This window comes from Diabrotica virgifera, chromosome 2 (genome assembly GCF_917563875.1).
Source record: "Diabrotica virgifera virgifera chromosome 2, PGI_DIABVI_V3a".
Lineage (NCBI taxonomy): Eukaryota > Metazoa > Arthropoda > Insecta > Coleoptera > Chrysomelidae > Diabrotica > Diabrotica virgifera.
In genome coordinates, this window is record NC_065444.1 from 69,084,881 (window position 1) to 69,098,846 (window position 13,966).

A 13,966-nucleotide genomic window follows, 5' to 3' on the forward strand; every position below is an offset into this window, starting at 1 on the left:
GCCATCATCAGTGAAACATTCTACTTGTAGATGAAACTAGCCCACTTTCTTGTTTATAAAAACCTTAGTGTTACATGATTGTGATGTTAAAATTAATTTGAAACGACACTAGGTCGATGTTATAAAAATAACTTAGGGGCAACATGGATGTCCCTGCTTGAAAAATTGGGGGTACTTATTGCTATGAGTGATACAGACTGACTGCAGTCTGAAACGTTCTGAAATTTTTGTAATCCATTTGGATGATTTTAAAGGTGTTTTAATAAAATATACCATTTTACACGTTAAGTTCTTACTTCTTTGCAAGTTTCTTTAAACTATGGTATACAGTCAAAATCAAGTAATGTTGAAGGTCTCCAAATTATGCTTGATCATATTCACAAGGTACGAGAGGAAATGGGCATTAAAATAAACTCATAACAAAACCAAATTTTTAGTCTTTAGTCGTGCTCACATCTAGACTCACATAGAAATAAAACGTAGAATAGCAATGTCTAAAACTACGTTTATAAAAATGAAGTTATTTCTTTGCAATAATCGTCTCAATTTAGAATTAATAGGGGAGTGCATACCTATAGATTTTCACTTCGGAAAAAATCAAACAAGATAGAACTCTTTGTAATTTCATTAAGAAATGTTTAATAAACATTTCAAAAAATTCTATTCGAGAAGTGGGTGCTTCATTTTTTATTAAACAAATGAACTGCGAAATTCGATGTTTTTTTAAATAACTCCGAAAATATAAATTTAAAAAAAAACTGACTTGACCATTGAAAAATTCAGAAAACTTGACAAAAAAACCTTATATAAACATTTTTCTAAAATTAAATCTGTAGTTTCTATAATTTTTTATTTATAACGCTAAAGTCACCCTTCTCACAAACTTTGGCGCACTGTAAACTAGCGTTCGGCGAAGTGCACGGTTGAGTTATTTTAATGTAATTCTTTAACTAATGGATAAAATGAAATTTTACAAATTGGACACGAAAGAAGAATAATAATTACGCTATCTTATGGTTATAATAAAAACAAATAAAATATCTGGACATAAGTACGGTGTGGGCGGAAAGTGAGACTTACATGAATTTTGTTTAAAAATGATATAAAAATGTGTAACTAATACAACTTTTCGAATAAAACCCTCAATTTTGCACAACTTACCTTTCAAATAACTTTATAAACGATGTTTCATTCAAAAAAAATCTCAAAAATTTAATTCAAATGATACGACGTCTCAAAAAATGTAATTTTTAAAAACTTCGTAGATTTACAGAATTACTACCACTTTTGGACGGCATTATTCAAGTTTGAAGAAATTTATTACGAGTTTTTAGGTGCTTTTTTAAAGCTTAGGATGTAGTCTTTAAAATGCACTAACTGATTTTACTTTAAAAGTGAAATAAACTATTTCTTTTTGAGAAATTAAGAAAGATAACACAAATGTAATACAAAAACCGAAAATTACCAGCTAAAACAATGTTTATACAAAATGATCAAAACTTTTTTCTGTAAAACTTACCTAAAATACATATATTAATAAGCTTCAACAATAATAAATGTTCAACAAAAAAAACTTTTTTTCAGCTCTTATACAGTATGTCTGCGTAACTGGGAACCTATTGATAACTTTTTTATTGTGAGTTTTACGAAAAAAAATTATTCTTTATAAAATACTCTGCATCGTTTATAATCTAAGATGCAGCCATTAAATATCAAATTTTATTAATTTTATACGAGGTATGTCAAAAAATATGAATTTCACTCAAGAGTAAAGTACCTTTATATTTCACAATACCGAAAATTGTTATTAAGAAAAGTTGTTTGGAATTAAAAAATATGTTCCAGTATTCAATTACATCCTTCTAGTTAAAATATTGTGAATAATAAAGGCACTTAACTCTTGAGAAGAATTCTTATTTTTACATACCTCATAAAGTTGAAAAAGTTTGATATCAGATGGTTTTATCTTAGATTTTAGACCAGGTAGAGCATTTTATGAAGAATAACTACTTTTTTTTCGTAAAATTGATAATAAAATAGTTATCATAATTGTATTAAAATGATGATGGGTATGTCCGTAATTTGAGAAAAAATTGAAATTTTTTTTCGTGATGTAATTGTATATTAAAACAGTTTTTAATTTCAAACAACTTTTCATAATAGCATTTTTTGATATCTGGAATATAAAGGTACATACTTTACTCTTTAACGAAATTCATAATTTTGACAGAACTCATATAAAATTGATAAAATTTGATATCTGATGGTTGAGTTTTACATTTTTGACTATCCAGAGCTTTTTATGAAGAAAAACTTTTCTTCGTAAAATTGATAATAAAAAAGTTTTCCATGTGGTTCCTGTTCCTAGCTAAGCAGACATACTGTATAAGAGCTTCTGTATAAGAATTTTCACATTGTAATGCCATATTCGGATTCAGCATAATCAAAAACAAAATTGAAACATGTTTGATCAAAGGAAAATGATAAATTCAATGATATTTTTAAAATTATTTATACAAAACAATTGTTATTGTTTAAACAATTAATAAACAATTAGCGGCCAAATCTACGAGTAGAACTTTTTACTTTAACATGTAAATAAGTACATTTTATGTACCATTCCATAGTTTAATTATTCACTTTTTTCGTTCGTACCCAGAGTCTTGAATTTAGCAAACTCCCTTTATAGTCCAGGGCGCATCTGTTTTGAGATGGACGTTGAGAGGTGACTCAAATTTTTTTGCAGAAATTGCTTGAAAATAAATCCAATATCAATATTTTAGTTATCCTCCCTCTCAAAAAGGTCCGGAACATTGTTTAAATAATCAAAATGTCAAAAAATGAAGGAAAAATTCGATTTTTTTCTTCGTTTTTTGATTATAACTTTAAAAGTATTAATTTCCGAGAAAAGTTGTACTAACATAAAAGTTGCGTAATTATATTTCCTATAATATAGAATTGGTTAATAATTTAAAAAATAGTCACCCTAGTTGCAAAATAACAATAATTGCGAAAAAACCATACAAAAACAAGTATTCGCATTTTACGTTTTTCAACCATTTATGCTACACTTAGGACCTTCATATTTTACCCAGAAAAACTTTATGATACAGAAAAACAATACTGTAAACTTTATAAAGATCGGTTCAATAGATTTTGCAAAATAAATTTTGCAATCCAGCTTTCGCAAAAAAAAATTCATTTTTTCAAAATGTTACAGGACTGAAAATAAAGCAGATAGCAAGTTGAATTTTTTTTTGCTTATAGAAGTGTACTGTACCTTTCATTTGCAATTTGCAAAATTAAAATCGATGAATTACCACGGCGTCAGGAAATTTTTTAAATAAACAATAATTTTTATTGCTACGCGCAGGACAGCGGTGTTCGATTCACACAAGTTGATTTCCACCAAAATTTCTTCCAATCTTTATCTAATATATTATTTTCTTACTCTATATTTTGTTGTAGTTTAATATTTTAATTCCACAAAAACCAAACTAATTTTATTATTGTTTGTGAAATATTGTTTAAACAATTGCATATATTTAAAAATAATAAACTTTTATTTTTTAAGTTACCATATATGAACACAGAACGTTTTTGCTAATAAAAGTGTTATTTCAAGTATGTGTTTTTATTTTGCAATAAACAAATTTATTTATTTATATCGAAATGTAATAAAAATTAAAATGTATCAATCATTATCAAAGGTCATTGGAATGCCCAATCAGAGCAAACTATCTGCTGTCCTGCGTGTAGCACCAATAATTAATGTTTATTTAAAAAAAATCCTGACGCCGTGGTGTTAATCGATTTTAATTTTGCAAAATTGCAAATGAAAGGTACAGTACACTTCTATACGCAAAAAAAATTCAACTTGCTATCTGCTTTATTTTCAGTCCTGTAACATTTTGAAAAAATAAATTTTTTTTACGAAAGCTGGATTGCAAAATTTATTTTGCAAAATCTATTGAACCGATCTTAATGAAATTTACAGTATTATTTTACTGTATCATAAAGTCTTCCTGGGTGAAACATGAAGGTCCTAAGTGTAGCATAAATGGTTGAAAAACGTAAAATGCGAATACTTGTTTTTGTATGGTTTTTTCGCAATTATAGCTATTTTACAACAAGGGTGACTATTTTTTAAATTTTTAGCTAATTCTATATTGTAGAAAATTTAATTACGCAACTTTTATGTTAGTACAACTTTTCTTGAAAATGAATACTTTTAAAGTTATAATCAAAAAACGAAGAAAAAAATCGAATTTTTCCTAAATTTTTTGACATTTTGATTATTTAAACAATGTTCCGGAACATTTTGAGAGGGAGGATAACAAAAAAATTTGAGTCACCTCTCAACGTCCAAATGTACTAATATTTTTACAGATGCGCCCTGGTCTATTACAATTTACAACTGTTCGACAACTCCATCAGTCGTTTTAAAAGAAATTTACATGGGATCAATATTTGAGTGAAACGTCTGTAATCTGTTAACTTGTTTTTATATTATTTCCTATTACATATTTCTATATTATATTTATATTTGTGTATGTCTGTTTTTTATATTATATTATGTTATTGTTTTTATCTATACACTATGTATTTATGTAACACTTTATGTGCAATTAAAAAATGTAATGTATTTTTTTTTAGAATTGGGCTTGCCCGTAAAATAAATAAATAAGTCAACTAACAAAAATAGTTTTAGAAAAATATAAGCTTGTTTGATTTTTTCCGAAACAATGAATGTTTTCATTCTAATTGCACATACAATTGACAAAGAATGCTTAAGTGCTAAGTTTGGTCTGTACTTTTGTATGGTGCACAAGTATGGACGCTAAAAGTAGTGATCATGAACAGAATTGAAGCATTGGAAATGTGGATTTATAGACAAATGGTGAAGATAACCTGGACAGCAAGAAAAACTAATGAAGAAGTACTAAGGAGGGTCAACAAAGATAGAGAACTGCTAAAGACTGTTAAACACTGGAAAATGTCTTATCTGGGACATATTAGTGAGGGTATGGTGGTACGAGGGTTGATACCCCTGATGATGGGGTTGATTTGTTAAAACACTATTTACCAGAATATATTTATTTAGAACACTAAATACGACCGTAACTAGTTGGTGGACAACGTCTCTGATCTAACCACGTCGATGTCTGAATAATGAATAATCTCTTCTTTACTTTCTCTGTATCTATAAATAAATAGTAATTGTTTTGTTATGATTGACTACACCTGAATGTGACGGTGAAAATACTAATAGTAACATAATTGCTGACTTCGTTGTTTTCAAAACGAGTGGCCTACATTGCAAAACCAATGTCACCCATTTACGTAATGTAAAAAATACATGTAAATATTTGTTTGAGACTTTAAAAATTAAATCGATATGGATTACTCTTATTTTTTGGATGCTAATATAAATCCTGTACAAGGGGAAATCTGTATAAAATATTACAACTGATCCTTAAAGGCAAAATAGAGAGCCGTAGAGGTGTAGGAAACAAGTTTTTTATTTAAAAACATTTGTGAATGAACTCAGATATCAAATACAGGACAACTATTCCATATTGCAGAATATAGAGAAGACTTCACATGGTGATCCCCAACGTCAGATAATTCTGATATGGCAGGTGAAGAAGACGATACAGTCAACTACTTGGAATATCCCTTTTAATTCTTTATAGAATACTTACTGGTACAATGCAAAATGGATGGCATTCTACTAGTTTTTGACGCAGCCACAAAAAATCATTATATCTTCTATGGACTACATATTCATTATCAGAAAATTCTATTCTAGCTACCTTCGTTGTTATTCTAAATGTTATATATGTTTCTAACGTTTCTAAATGCTTCTGAGGATTGTCAATTTTTACACACAGATCCGAATTCTCGTCCATATTAAGTTCGGCCAAATTTTCAATATCATGTATTGTTGAAAAGCTTTCTATGCTCGGAGATTGTACCTAGAACATTGACATTGAATAAAAAACGCAAGAAATATATTAGTCATAACTTACGAGCGAATTATCAAAGGTGGAATCTCCACTACAAACACTACTGGGATCGACTTCTTTATCTTTTGCCGCTCCCGTGGATATTTCTTTATTTTCTACTACTACATCTAAGACCGCTGAAGCACTACTGGCCATCCTTATTAACGATTATTTTGATTATGTTCTTAATATTTTTTTATTTAAATAATTAGAAGGTTAGATTAGAAATATCAAATATCACTAAACGTCAAAATTATATACAGTAGCTGTTTGCTTACGTTTACATAGGACGTTTTCTGACACCTTCAAAGTAAGCTGTCAGACTTTACCAGGACCGTACCGTAATAAAATTGGCCATTTTCGGAATAATGCACTAAATTTTTAGTCCATTCACTCACGGTAAAATATTGTAAGACATTTTTATTTTAAAGAACCGCTTGTAGTAGGGGAGGCAAATATGCTAAATTTGCAGTTGCTCGAGCGTTACGGGGACCTATTGGGTTGTGAAGATTAGGTCCTAAAACCAAAAAAAGTTAAGTTTTCCATTTTAGTGGGGATTTTCCATATTTCAATTTAATTTTCCATTTCCAACAATCGTTTTTTCCGATTATACCGCCATATATCCATAATTCGAAAAAATGTTAAGAATAAAAGATATTTTTTATTTTTACCATTAGGAATCCAAATCTGCAATAAAAAAATATGGACGGTCCTATTTAAGATTTTAAAGTAACCCCCCACCCCACCACCATGGGGATCGTGTTTGATGTCATTCGATAGACTTTAAAGAAATATGGAACACCTATTTTTCAGTTTTTTGATCTAATATTCCGCGAAATATCGCTGGGTTTATATTTAAAATTTTAAAGTTACCCCCACCCCCTCTTCGTGGGGGAGTCGTGTTTAGTATCATTCGATATATTTTTGAAAAATATTGAAGACTTTCCTACTTGTATGTATACACCGTTCTTAGGCGTCAACGCCCTTCGGTAGGGATCTATGGAGGAGTATCACCGAGCCGGAAGCCCTTATCCCTTCCCGTACCGCTCCTCCATAGGCCGATCAGACGCCAGTTTATTTCAGACCAAGCCGTAGACTCTATTGAGTTTTATACTACGGCGTTGGCCTTTTATAAATTTCATGACCTAGCTGAGGCTCGAACCAGCGACCGCAAATCGCAAATCCACTAAACTTGTCGATCGCCTGAGCCCCAGCTAACTGGACCGTCAAGACCGACAACTTTCCTACTTTCCTACATTAAGTAGACTTTCCTACTTACCTTATTTTAATCGGACGATTTTGAGATTTTCTAAGGACAATTTTTTTTCGGACCCCTTAACGAACTCCCCTGTATTAAGAGTACATAGGGTAGGTGGGGGCAAAAGTACGCACGGGGCAAAGGTACGCACTTACATTTTTCGTAACTTCTTATATGTTGGCGACAACATCTTGTGGCATATGTTTTGTACTACTCGCAGTAGCATTGGATGAGAAACTTTGGCGCAATCAGGGCGAATACAACAACAAAATGAGGTAAAAATTATTTTTGTACCTTTTGATCAAATTTTTCTTAAAAATTGATTGATTCTAATTCTTTATCTTTTAAACTCAGATTATTCATTCAGAGCGAAGTGACGACACCATCTTTTTTATTTGGCTTAGTGCTGTTTCACTCTTACGCATAGTAAAGCTGCGACCGTAGTGCTCCCCTTCCGTGCCTATACTCACACTTAATGTATAGTTTGTCGATACAATGTGCCAGTCCATGAGATCTTGTCGTCAGGAAGCGCGGAAGGTAGGCTCACTCTATGTTAATATATACCTCTATGGTTGAAAGTTTATTGTTAGAAGACTTCTTCTACATGACAGTTTGAAGTTCACATGTGCATAGTTTTATATTGAGGTTAGATATATATTGGTTGCCGAATGGGGCAAAAGTACTCACACAAATGGGGCAAACGTTCGCAGTGCGTACCTTTGCACCCAGTGTGAGGTAGACTTGGCAAATGCATGTTTCAAGTCAATCTTCAAAGTGAATATCAAGTTGAGCTTGATATTCTATCAGCTAATTTTGCCCCATTGGGTGGGGCAAAAGTACACATTTATATTTTTTTTCAAAAAATTATCAACACTACAAAAATAATATTGAAGAATTTCCATTTGCCTAATATGATTACAAAATGTATCAATTTCACTTTCATCTATACTCTGTGCCAATTTAAGCATTAGGAGATTCACTAAAGATGAAAATTTAGAAAATGCGTACCTTTGCCCCCACCTACCCTATATGGTAGGGGTACATTTACAGGTGATCCCAAACCCTTTTTTCTGTGCGTGATAGTTTGTCGAATTCGCTCTAACGCATTAAGCTCGAAGTGACTTATACTTAGAGATGTATAATTGGTTGGCAATTACAGTACTCTAAATAGATAACCAATTTATGCTGCGAATAAAGATAATTTGAAACAAAAGTAATCTATCCTGACAGTACTTTTACTGTTAACAAATAATATGATAAAATGACAATTTTGTAATTCTAGCTTAGAAATTTGTCAACGACGTAAATATCAATATTTTGTCATTGGTATATGCGGACATTGTATTCTACATATTTATTTATTTATTCCTCAAAATATTTTAAATATTAACATTCTGGCAAATATTTATATTAATATAAACATAAATATTCTGACAACTGTCAGAATTAACTAAAATGTCATATGTCATGCAGCGATTCTCAACATTCTTAAAATCATAGAATCAAGTCTCAAGAGACTTTTTCGATATTTCACACATCAGCTCTGATTTGTCCATTGATGACCATAGGCCTATTCTATCTAATTGGTCACAATTATTTTGAGCCTCTAGTGGGTTTTCCCCGGCATTGTTTGTCTGCCCGTGAACTCCACTCAAGCAATTTTTTGTTCAGCTGTCTTCTTTCATTATTGCAACATGTCCCGTCAATCTCCACTTTGTCTTGTAATACGTTAGATGTCTTCCAGTCCGGTTCGTCTACGAACATCCTAGTCTCTCAGTCTATTTCTCAAGCTTATTCCAAACATTGATCTCTCCATTTTAGGTTGTCTTAAATTTTTCTGCTGTTTTTGCAGAAAAGGTTTTTGCTGCAGAGGAGTGGTAGAACGAACTGGTTGAGAGTTTTCCTTTTAAACGGATTGTTTAGTTGGGGAAATAAGCAGGATTATTTAGTCCTTCGTCATACTTTTTTGGATTTTGTAAGTACATACATGTTTTAATGTACCTATAATTTTGTTGCGTACTGCTTCCGATAGCTCGGAACTAAGGCTAGAGTCCTGGCTATTTAGTTTATCTAAGACAAATTTCATGCTTGTGTCGGCCGTTACCAAACTGGACTCTCTTCTGCAAATAGCTTCTACAGCCAGTTTCACAGGTTGAAGAGTGGCGATCAACTCATTGATTATTGGCCACTAGCCAGCAGAGAATTTTATTGCAGAATCAACATCTATCAACGCTTTATCGATGCAAACTTTTAGACTGTAGAAACGTTCCAGCATACTGAGCAAACTGTTCCACCTGGTGAGACAGTCAAGAATCAAACTTAATTCCTTGCTTTCCTCTTCCTTGATATATATTTGCAAGAACATGTCGTCTTTCATAGGTGATTAGAATGATAGAATGGCAAGTTGCCGACTCACGGCTTTGAATAGAGAGGCTAATGACGACGTGAAGTAACTTATTTCGAATTTGACACGTTTGCACCGCACTGCTGGATGTAAAAAAAACGCTGGATCTACCTCGATTGCTGGGTTCAGCAATTGCAATCTTTAGTTGTATTTGATGAAGGAAAAATACTAAAAGAGGAAAAGAAACAACACCGAGACAAACAATTTTATTTTGAATATTGCAACATCCACGTAAAACTGGAATCTTCCGAACTTCTCTCAACAAAAAATAAACATTTTAAAATTCTTACCTAAAAAACGTATGAACACAGTCACAATATAAAAATAGAATATATTGTAAACATAAAATGTCTCTAGATATATTTAACGCAAATTAATATCATAAATTTTGTTTATTTTTAACAAGTTCAACCTCTAAAGTATTAGCGAAGATACATTGTCACTAGACGATCAAACTTTAGAAAAACTAAATTGCTTCTTAACACAGGTTTCTTCTTTGTTTCGTAACAAATGGCGTTTTGAATAAAGCAGAGTAAAAAATGTAAAAAGCCCAGATCACATATTTTGCACATGTTCTACATCTGCGACCATTGAATAGTTTACACCCTTACATATCTAGCAACTGATTTTTTGAATTTCTACCTCTTTTAACCCCTTCGGTATGGTGATGCACCCGTGTGCATCATGCTTGAGTGTCCGCTCAGTACGGTGATGCACACGGGTGCATCATGAGTTTTCGTTCGCCATATACGGCGGGCCACCATCTGAATCATATATGTATCTATTTTTGTTCCGTCCGAATTACCTTATTCAAATCTACATAAAAGTGGGGAAACCACGCCCAAAAGTGGGTGATGTCCAGAAGGAGACTAGATTTAGTTAATTTGATTGATGATAAAGTGATAAGGTTGTTTGGATGTTTGACTGATGGGATTGTGTGGGAGGTGAAGTTACTGTGCTGCTGTTTACAACTTACCGTACTCATCATCATTCTCTTTGCCTTATCCCTATGCGGGGTCGGCTTCCCTAATTGCATTTCTCCACACAATTCTGTCTTGGGTCATATCAATGTTAATCCCCTTTACCAACATGTCCTGCCTTATCGCCTCCCCCCAGGTCTTCTTTGGTCTTCCTCTCCTACTCCTTCCAGAAATCTGCACAACTTACCGTACTATCCCTTGCAATATAATTCGGATGGAATTTCCCAGATTAGGAGACTGGGGCGATATCAAGCACAAAATAATCTGGGGAATTCCATCCGAATTATCTTATTTACCTTTTTTAATAATTTTTGTTTAAAATGACATTTTATGGATAAAATTTAATTTAACTCACATACTATGTAGAATAATAAATTTAATAAAAATAGTTTTATTTCTAAAATTAGTGTTATTATTCCATTAACTTTAATTAGTTGTAGTGTGATACTGTATTTTAACCGACCGCGCGAAGCCGCCCGGTAAGCGCTCGAATCCGTATATAGGAGCCGACTTGCCGAATGACGATCCGGCACGAAGGGGTTAAACGCACTTTTTACGCCAACATGACGAAAATAGAAATTAAAGAAATAAGTTGTTTTGAATAAAACGGATTATGTAAGGCAAGCAAGCAATAGTGATTTAACCGAGGCTGGGAGACTTGCTCACCCCTAGAGAATGACGTTCGGGTGATACAATTCATTGGGGCGAGGAGGATTAACTCATGTATGCAGGAATCACCCACCCCGCTCCAATGCTCCAGACTATCCACTGCCCCCCCGATAGCACTCTGATGCGCTATAGGGGCTCTCAATCAGCAAAGTGCTTATCATGTGAGGGTCCTGGGTACACGGACTCCCACATGAAATCCTACCTCGATCAAGGCAGGCCAGCGTGAGGCGCTCTATTCCCGCTATCTCTAATGACTTATCTTCGATCTGAATTGCTTGCTCGGGCGCCGAGTCCTCGCTCTGGGCTACGTCCAGTTCGGTGACTCGGCGCTCGAGGATGTGGGCCTCTCTTGCCCGTTTTTTGGGTTTTGTTAAATGTTCTTAAGGGGAAAGGAGCAAAATGCAAACTTTTGACGCCTGTCAAAATTTTTGATGTGTTTTAAATGTATTCATTTTTTTCGAATCCTGAGAAAACTAACAAATATTTTTGAAAAATTTAAAAAGTTTATTTTGAATGAGATATTTGAAATTAAAAATCACACTAAATTTTCTCTTAGTTTTTCACCCCTGTAGTTCAGAGAAATAAGAAAAAAAAATATCTTGTTGGTGACACAACCCCCTCCAGGCCGAAACCAAATTTTTTGAGTAGTATTGACATCTATATTAATAACCTAGATGTTTCCTGCAGCCGATTTTGATGATATACATAGTTATAAACAAATAAAGGTCAAAAAAGGTACATTTTCGCTTTTTTCGCCTATAACCAAAAAGTTAAGTATTTTAAACAAATTTGAGAGTGATAAACTCATAAATCATATAAAAAACTTCGATATGGCGTTCGCTGAATATGTCTATCCTTATTGGTTGCTTAGAAAATTGGAAAATAAATCATAAATTTTGAGTTTTTATGAATATTCATAACTTATGTAAAAATAACTTAGAACGTTCCTATTACACGGAATGCTGAGACTTCTGGTGCTTAAATCATACCCTAAATTTCAAAGCAATTGGTCAAATAGTTTAAAAGGTATTTAATTTGTTTATCCCAAATTAATTTTTTTTGCAAGGCTGTAAGTCAGAAAATGATGAAGTTACACTAATACTTTGGATAGTTTATGAAAGAAGAAGATTTATACTATTAACTTAATTAAAAAACATGACAAAAAATAATTCTAAATACTGCAAAATTATTTTGCAAAAACATGTGAATTAAAAAAAAGGGGGGCTAACTTCGTCCCTAATTGTCCTAGGACAATTGTTTTTCTTTCTGAATGTGTATAAAAATTCAGTCTTTCCAAATATGAAAAAATAATTTTTCTACGGGCAACGGTTAAAAAGTTAGCAAAAAATCGACGTGTTTTTGCAAAATAATTTTACACTGTTTAAAATTACTTTTTGTCATTTTTTTTTAATTAACTCAATAGTATAAATGTTCTTCTTCCATAAACTGTCAGAAGTCTTACTGTAACCTCATAATTTTCTGACTATAGTGTTGCAAAAAAAATGAATTTGGGATAAACAAATTAAATAACTTTTAAACTATTTGACCAATTGCTTTGAAATTTAAAATATAATTTAAGCACCAGAAGTCTCAGCAATTCGTGTAATAAGAAGGTTCTAAGTTAATTTTAACATAAGTTATGAATATTTATAAAAACTCAAAATTTATGATTTATTTTGCAATTTTCTAAGCAACCAATAAGGATAGACATATTTAGCGAACGCCATATTAAAATTTTTTATACGATTTATAAGATTCTTACTCTCAAACTTGTTTAAAATGCTTAACTTTTTGGTTATAGACGAAAAAAACGAAAATTTACCGTTTTTTGATCTTCATTTGTTTATAACTATGTATATAATTAAAATCGGCTGCAGGAAACATATAGGTTATTAATATAGATGCCCATACGACTCAAAAAATTTGGTTTCGGCCTGGAGGGGGATGTGTCACGAGAAAAATCTTATTTCTCTAGACTACTGTAACTTATTAAAATAAACATTATAGAAGTTTTCAGGGACTTTCGGCCCTCGCTAATAACGTAATCTTTCATTCTGCGTTTAAATTTTTCAAAAATACTTATTAGTTTTCTCAGGATTCACCCAGTTTGGGACAAAATCTTAGCTCGATCCTCAGTATCTGTCTCATTTGACTTTCAAGTTTCTGTTTTATAGTTAAAAATTTGTTGTGCGAATATACATTAATTACTTGCTTATAAAAATGCCATTTGTCATCGAAACATTACTGAGTACGGTCCTCACTTTAGAGCTACGGTTAAAAATACGTATTTATGAGTAGTAGATACGGAAACGCGGCTAGGTCTAAAATAAATAGCTTCTTTAAATAATAAATTATAAGTTACTGGAATGTTTTAAAATAGTAAAATATTAGATAGCTATCTAGGAATTATATTAGTTAAGAAAACATGTTTTGCTGGGTAGCGTCGTTTTCGAAATCGCTCCAAGCGTTGTTCAGTTCCATGAATATGAGCTTCGCCAGGTTTTCATTATCTGTACCAGTTTGCTACAACAAGTAAGTATGGTATAAGTCTTTACAATAAAATAGGTAACAAAAAAATTAAATTGTAAATAAATAAAGATTGATCAGTCAGATAGAAGCCAATTTTCTTCACTTCCAATGAAGTCCA

The 13,966-nt window shown here is 32.1% G+C and overlaps 2 protein-coding genes across 3 annotated transcripts in view; both read right to left on the minus strand.

Moving 5' to 3' along the window:
- LOC126880067 (sorting nexin-7-like) overlaps positions 1 to 6,258 on the minus strand; it is a 60,124-nt gene extending 53,866 nt beyond the window's left edge. For both annotated transcript variants that reach the window (XM_050643726.1, XM_050643725.1), the window contains exons 1-2: positions 6,033 to 6,258; positions 5,706 to 5,978 (exon numbers count right to left, since the gene is read on the minus strand). In XM_050643726.1, the coding sequence (XP_050499683.1) occupies positions 5,706 to 5,978; positions 6,033 to 6,164 (405 nt within the window). In that variant the 5' untranslated portion in view covers positions 6,165 to 6,258. The remainder of the gene's footprint in view (positions 1 to 5,705; positions 5,979 to 6,032) is intronic.
- A 3,602-nt stretch (positions 6,259 to 9,860) lies between these two features.
- LOC126880070 (cyclin-G-associated kinase) overlaps positions 9,861 to 13,966 on the minus strand; it is a 119,181-nt gene continuing 115,075 nt past the window's right edge. The window contains exon 17 of the mRNA XM_050643729.1: positions 9,861 to 13,842. Within this exon, the coding sequence (XP_050499686.1) occupies positions 13,735 to 13,842 (108 nt within the window). The 3' untranslated portion in view covers positions 9,861 to 13,734. The remainder of the gene's footprint in view (positions 13,843 to 13,966) is intronic.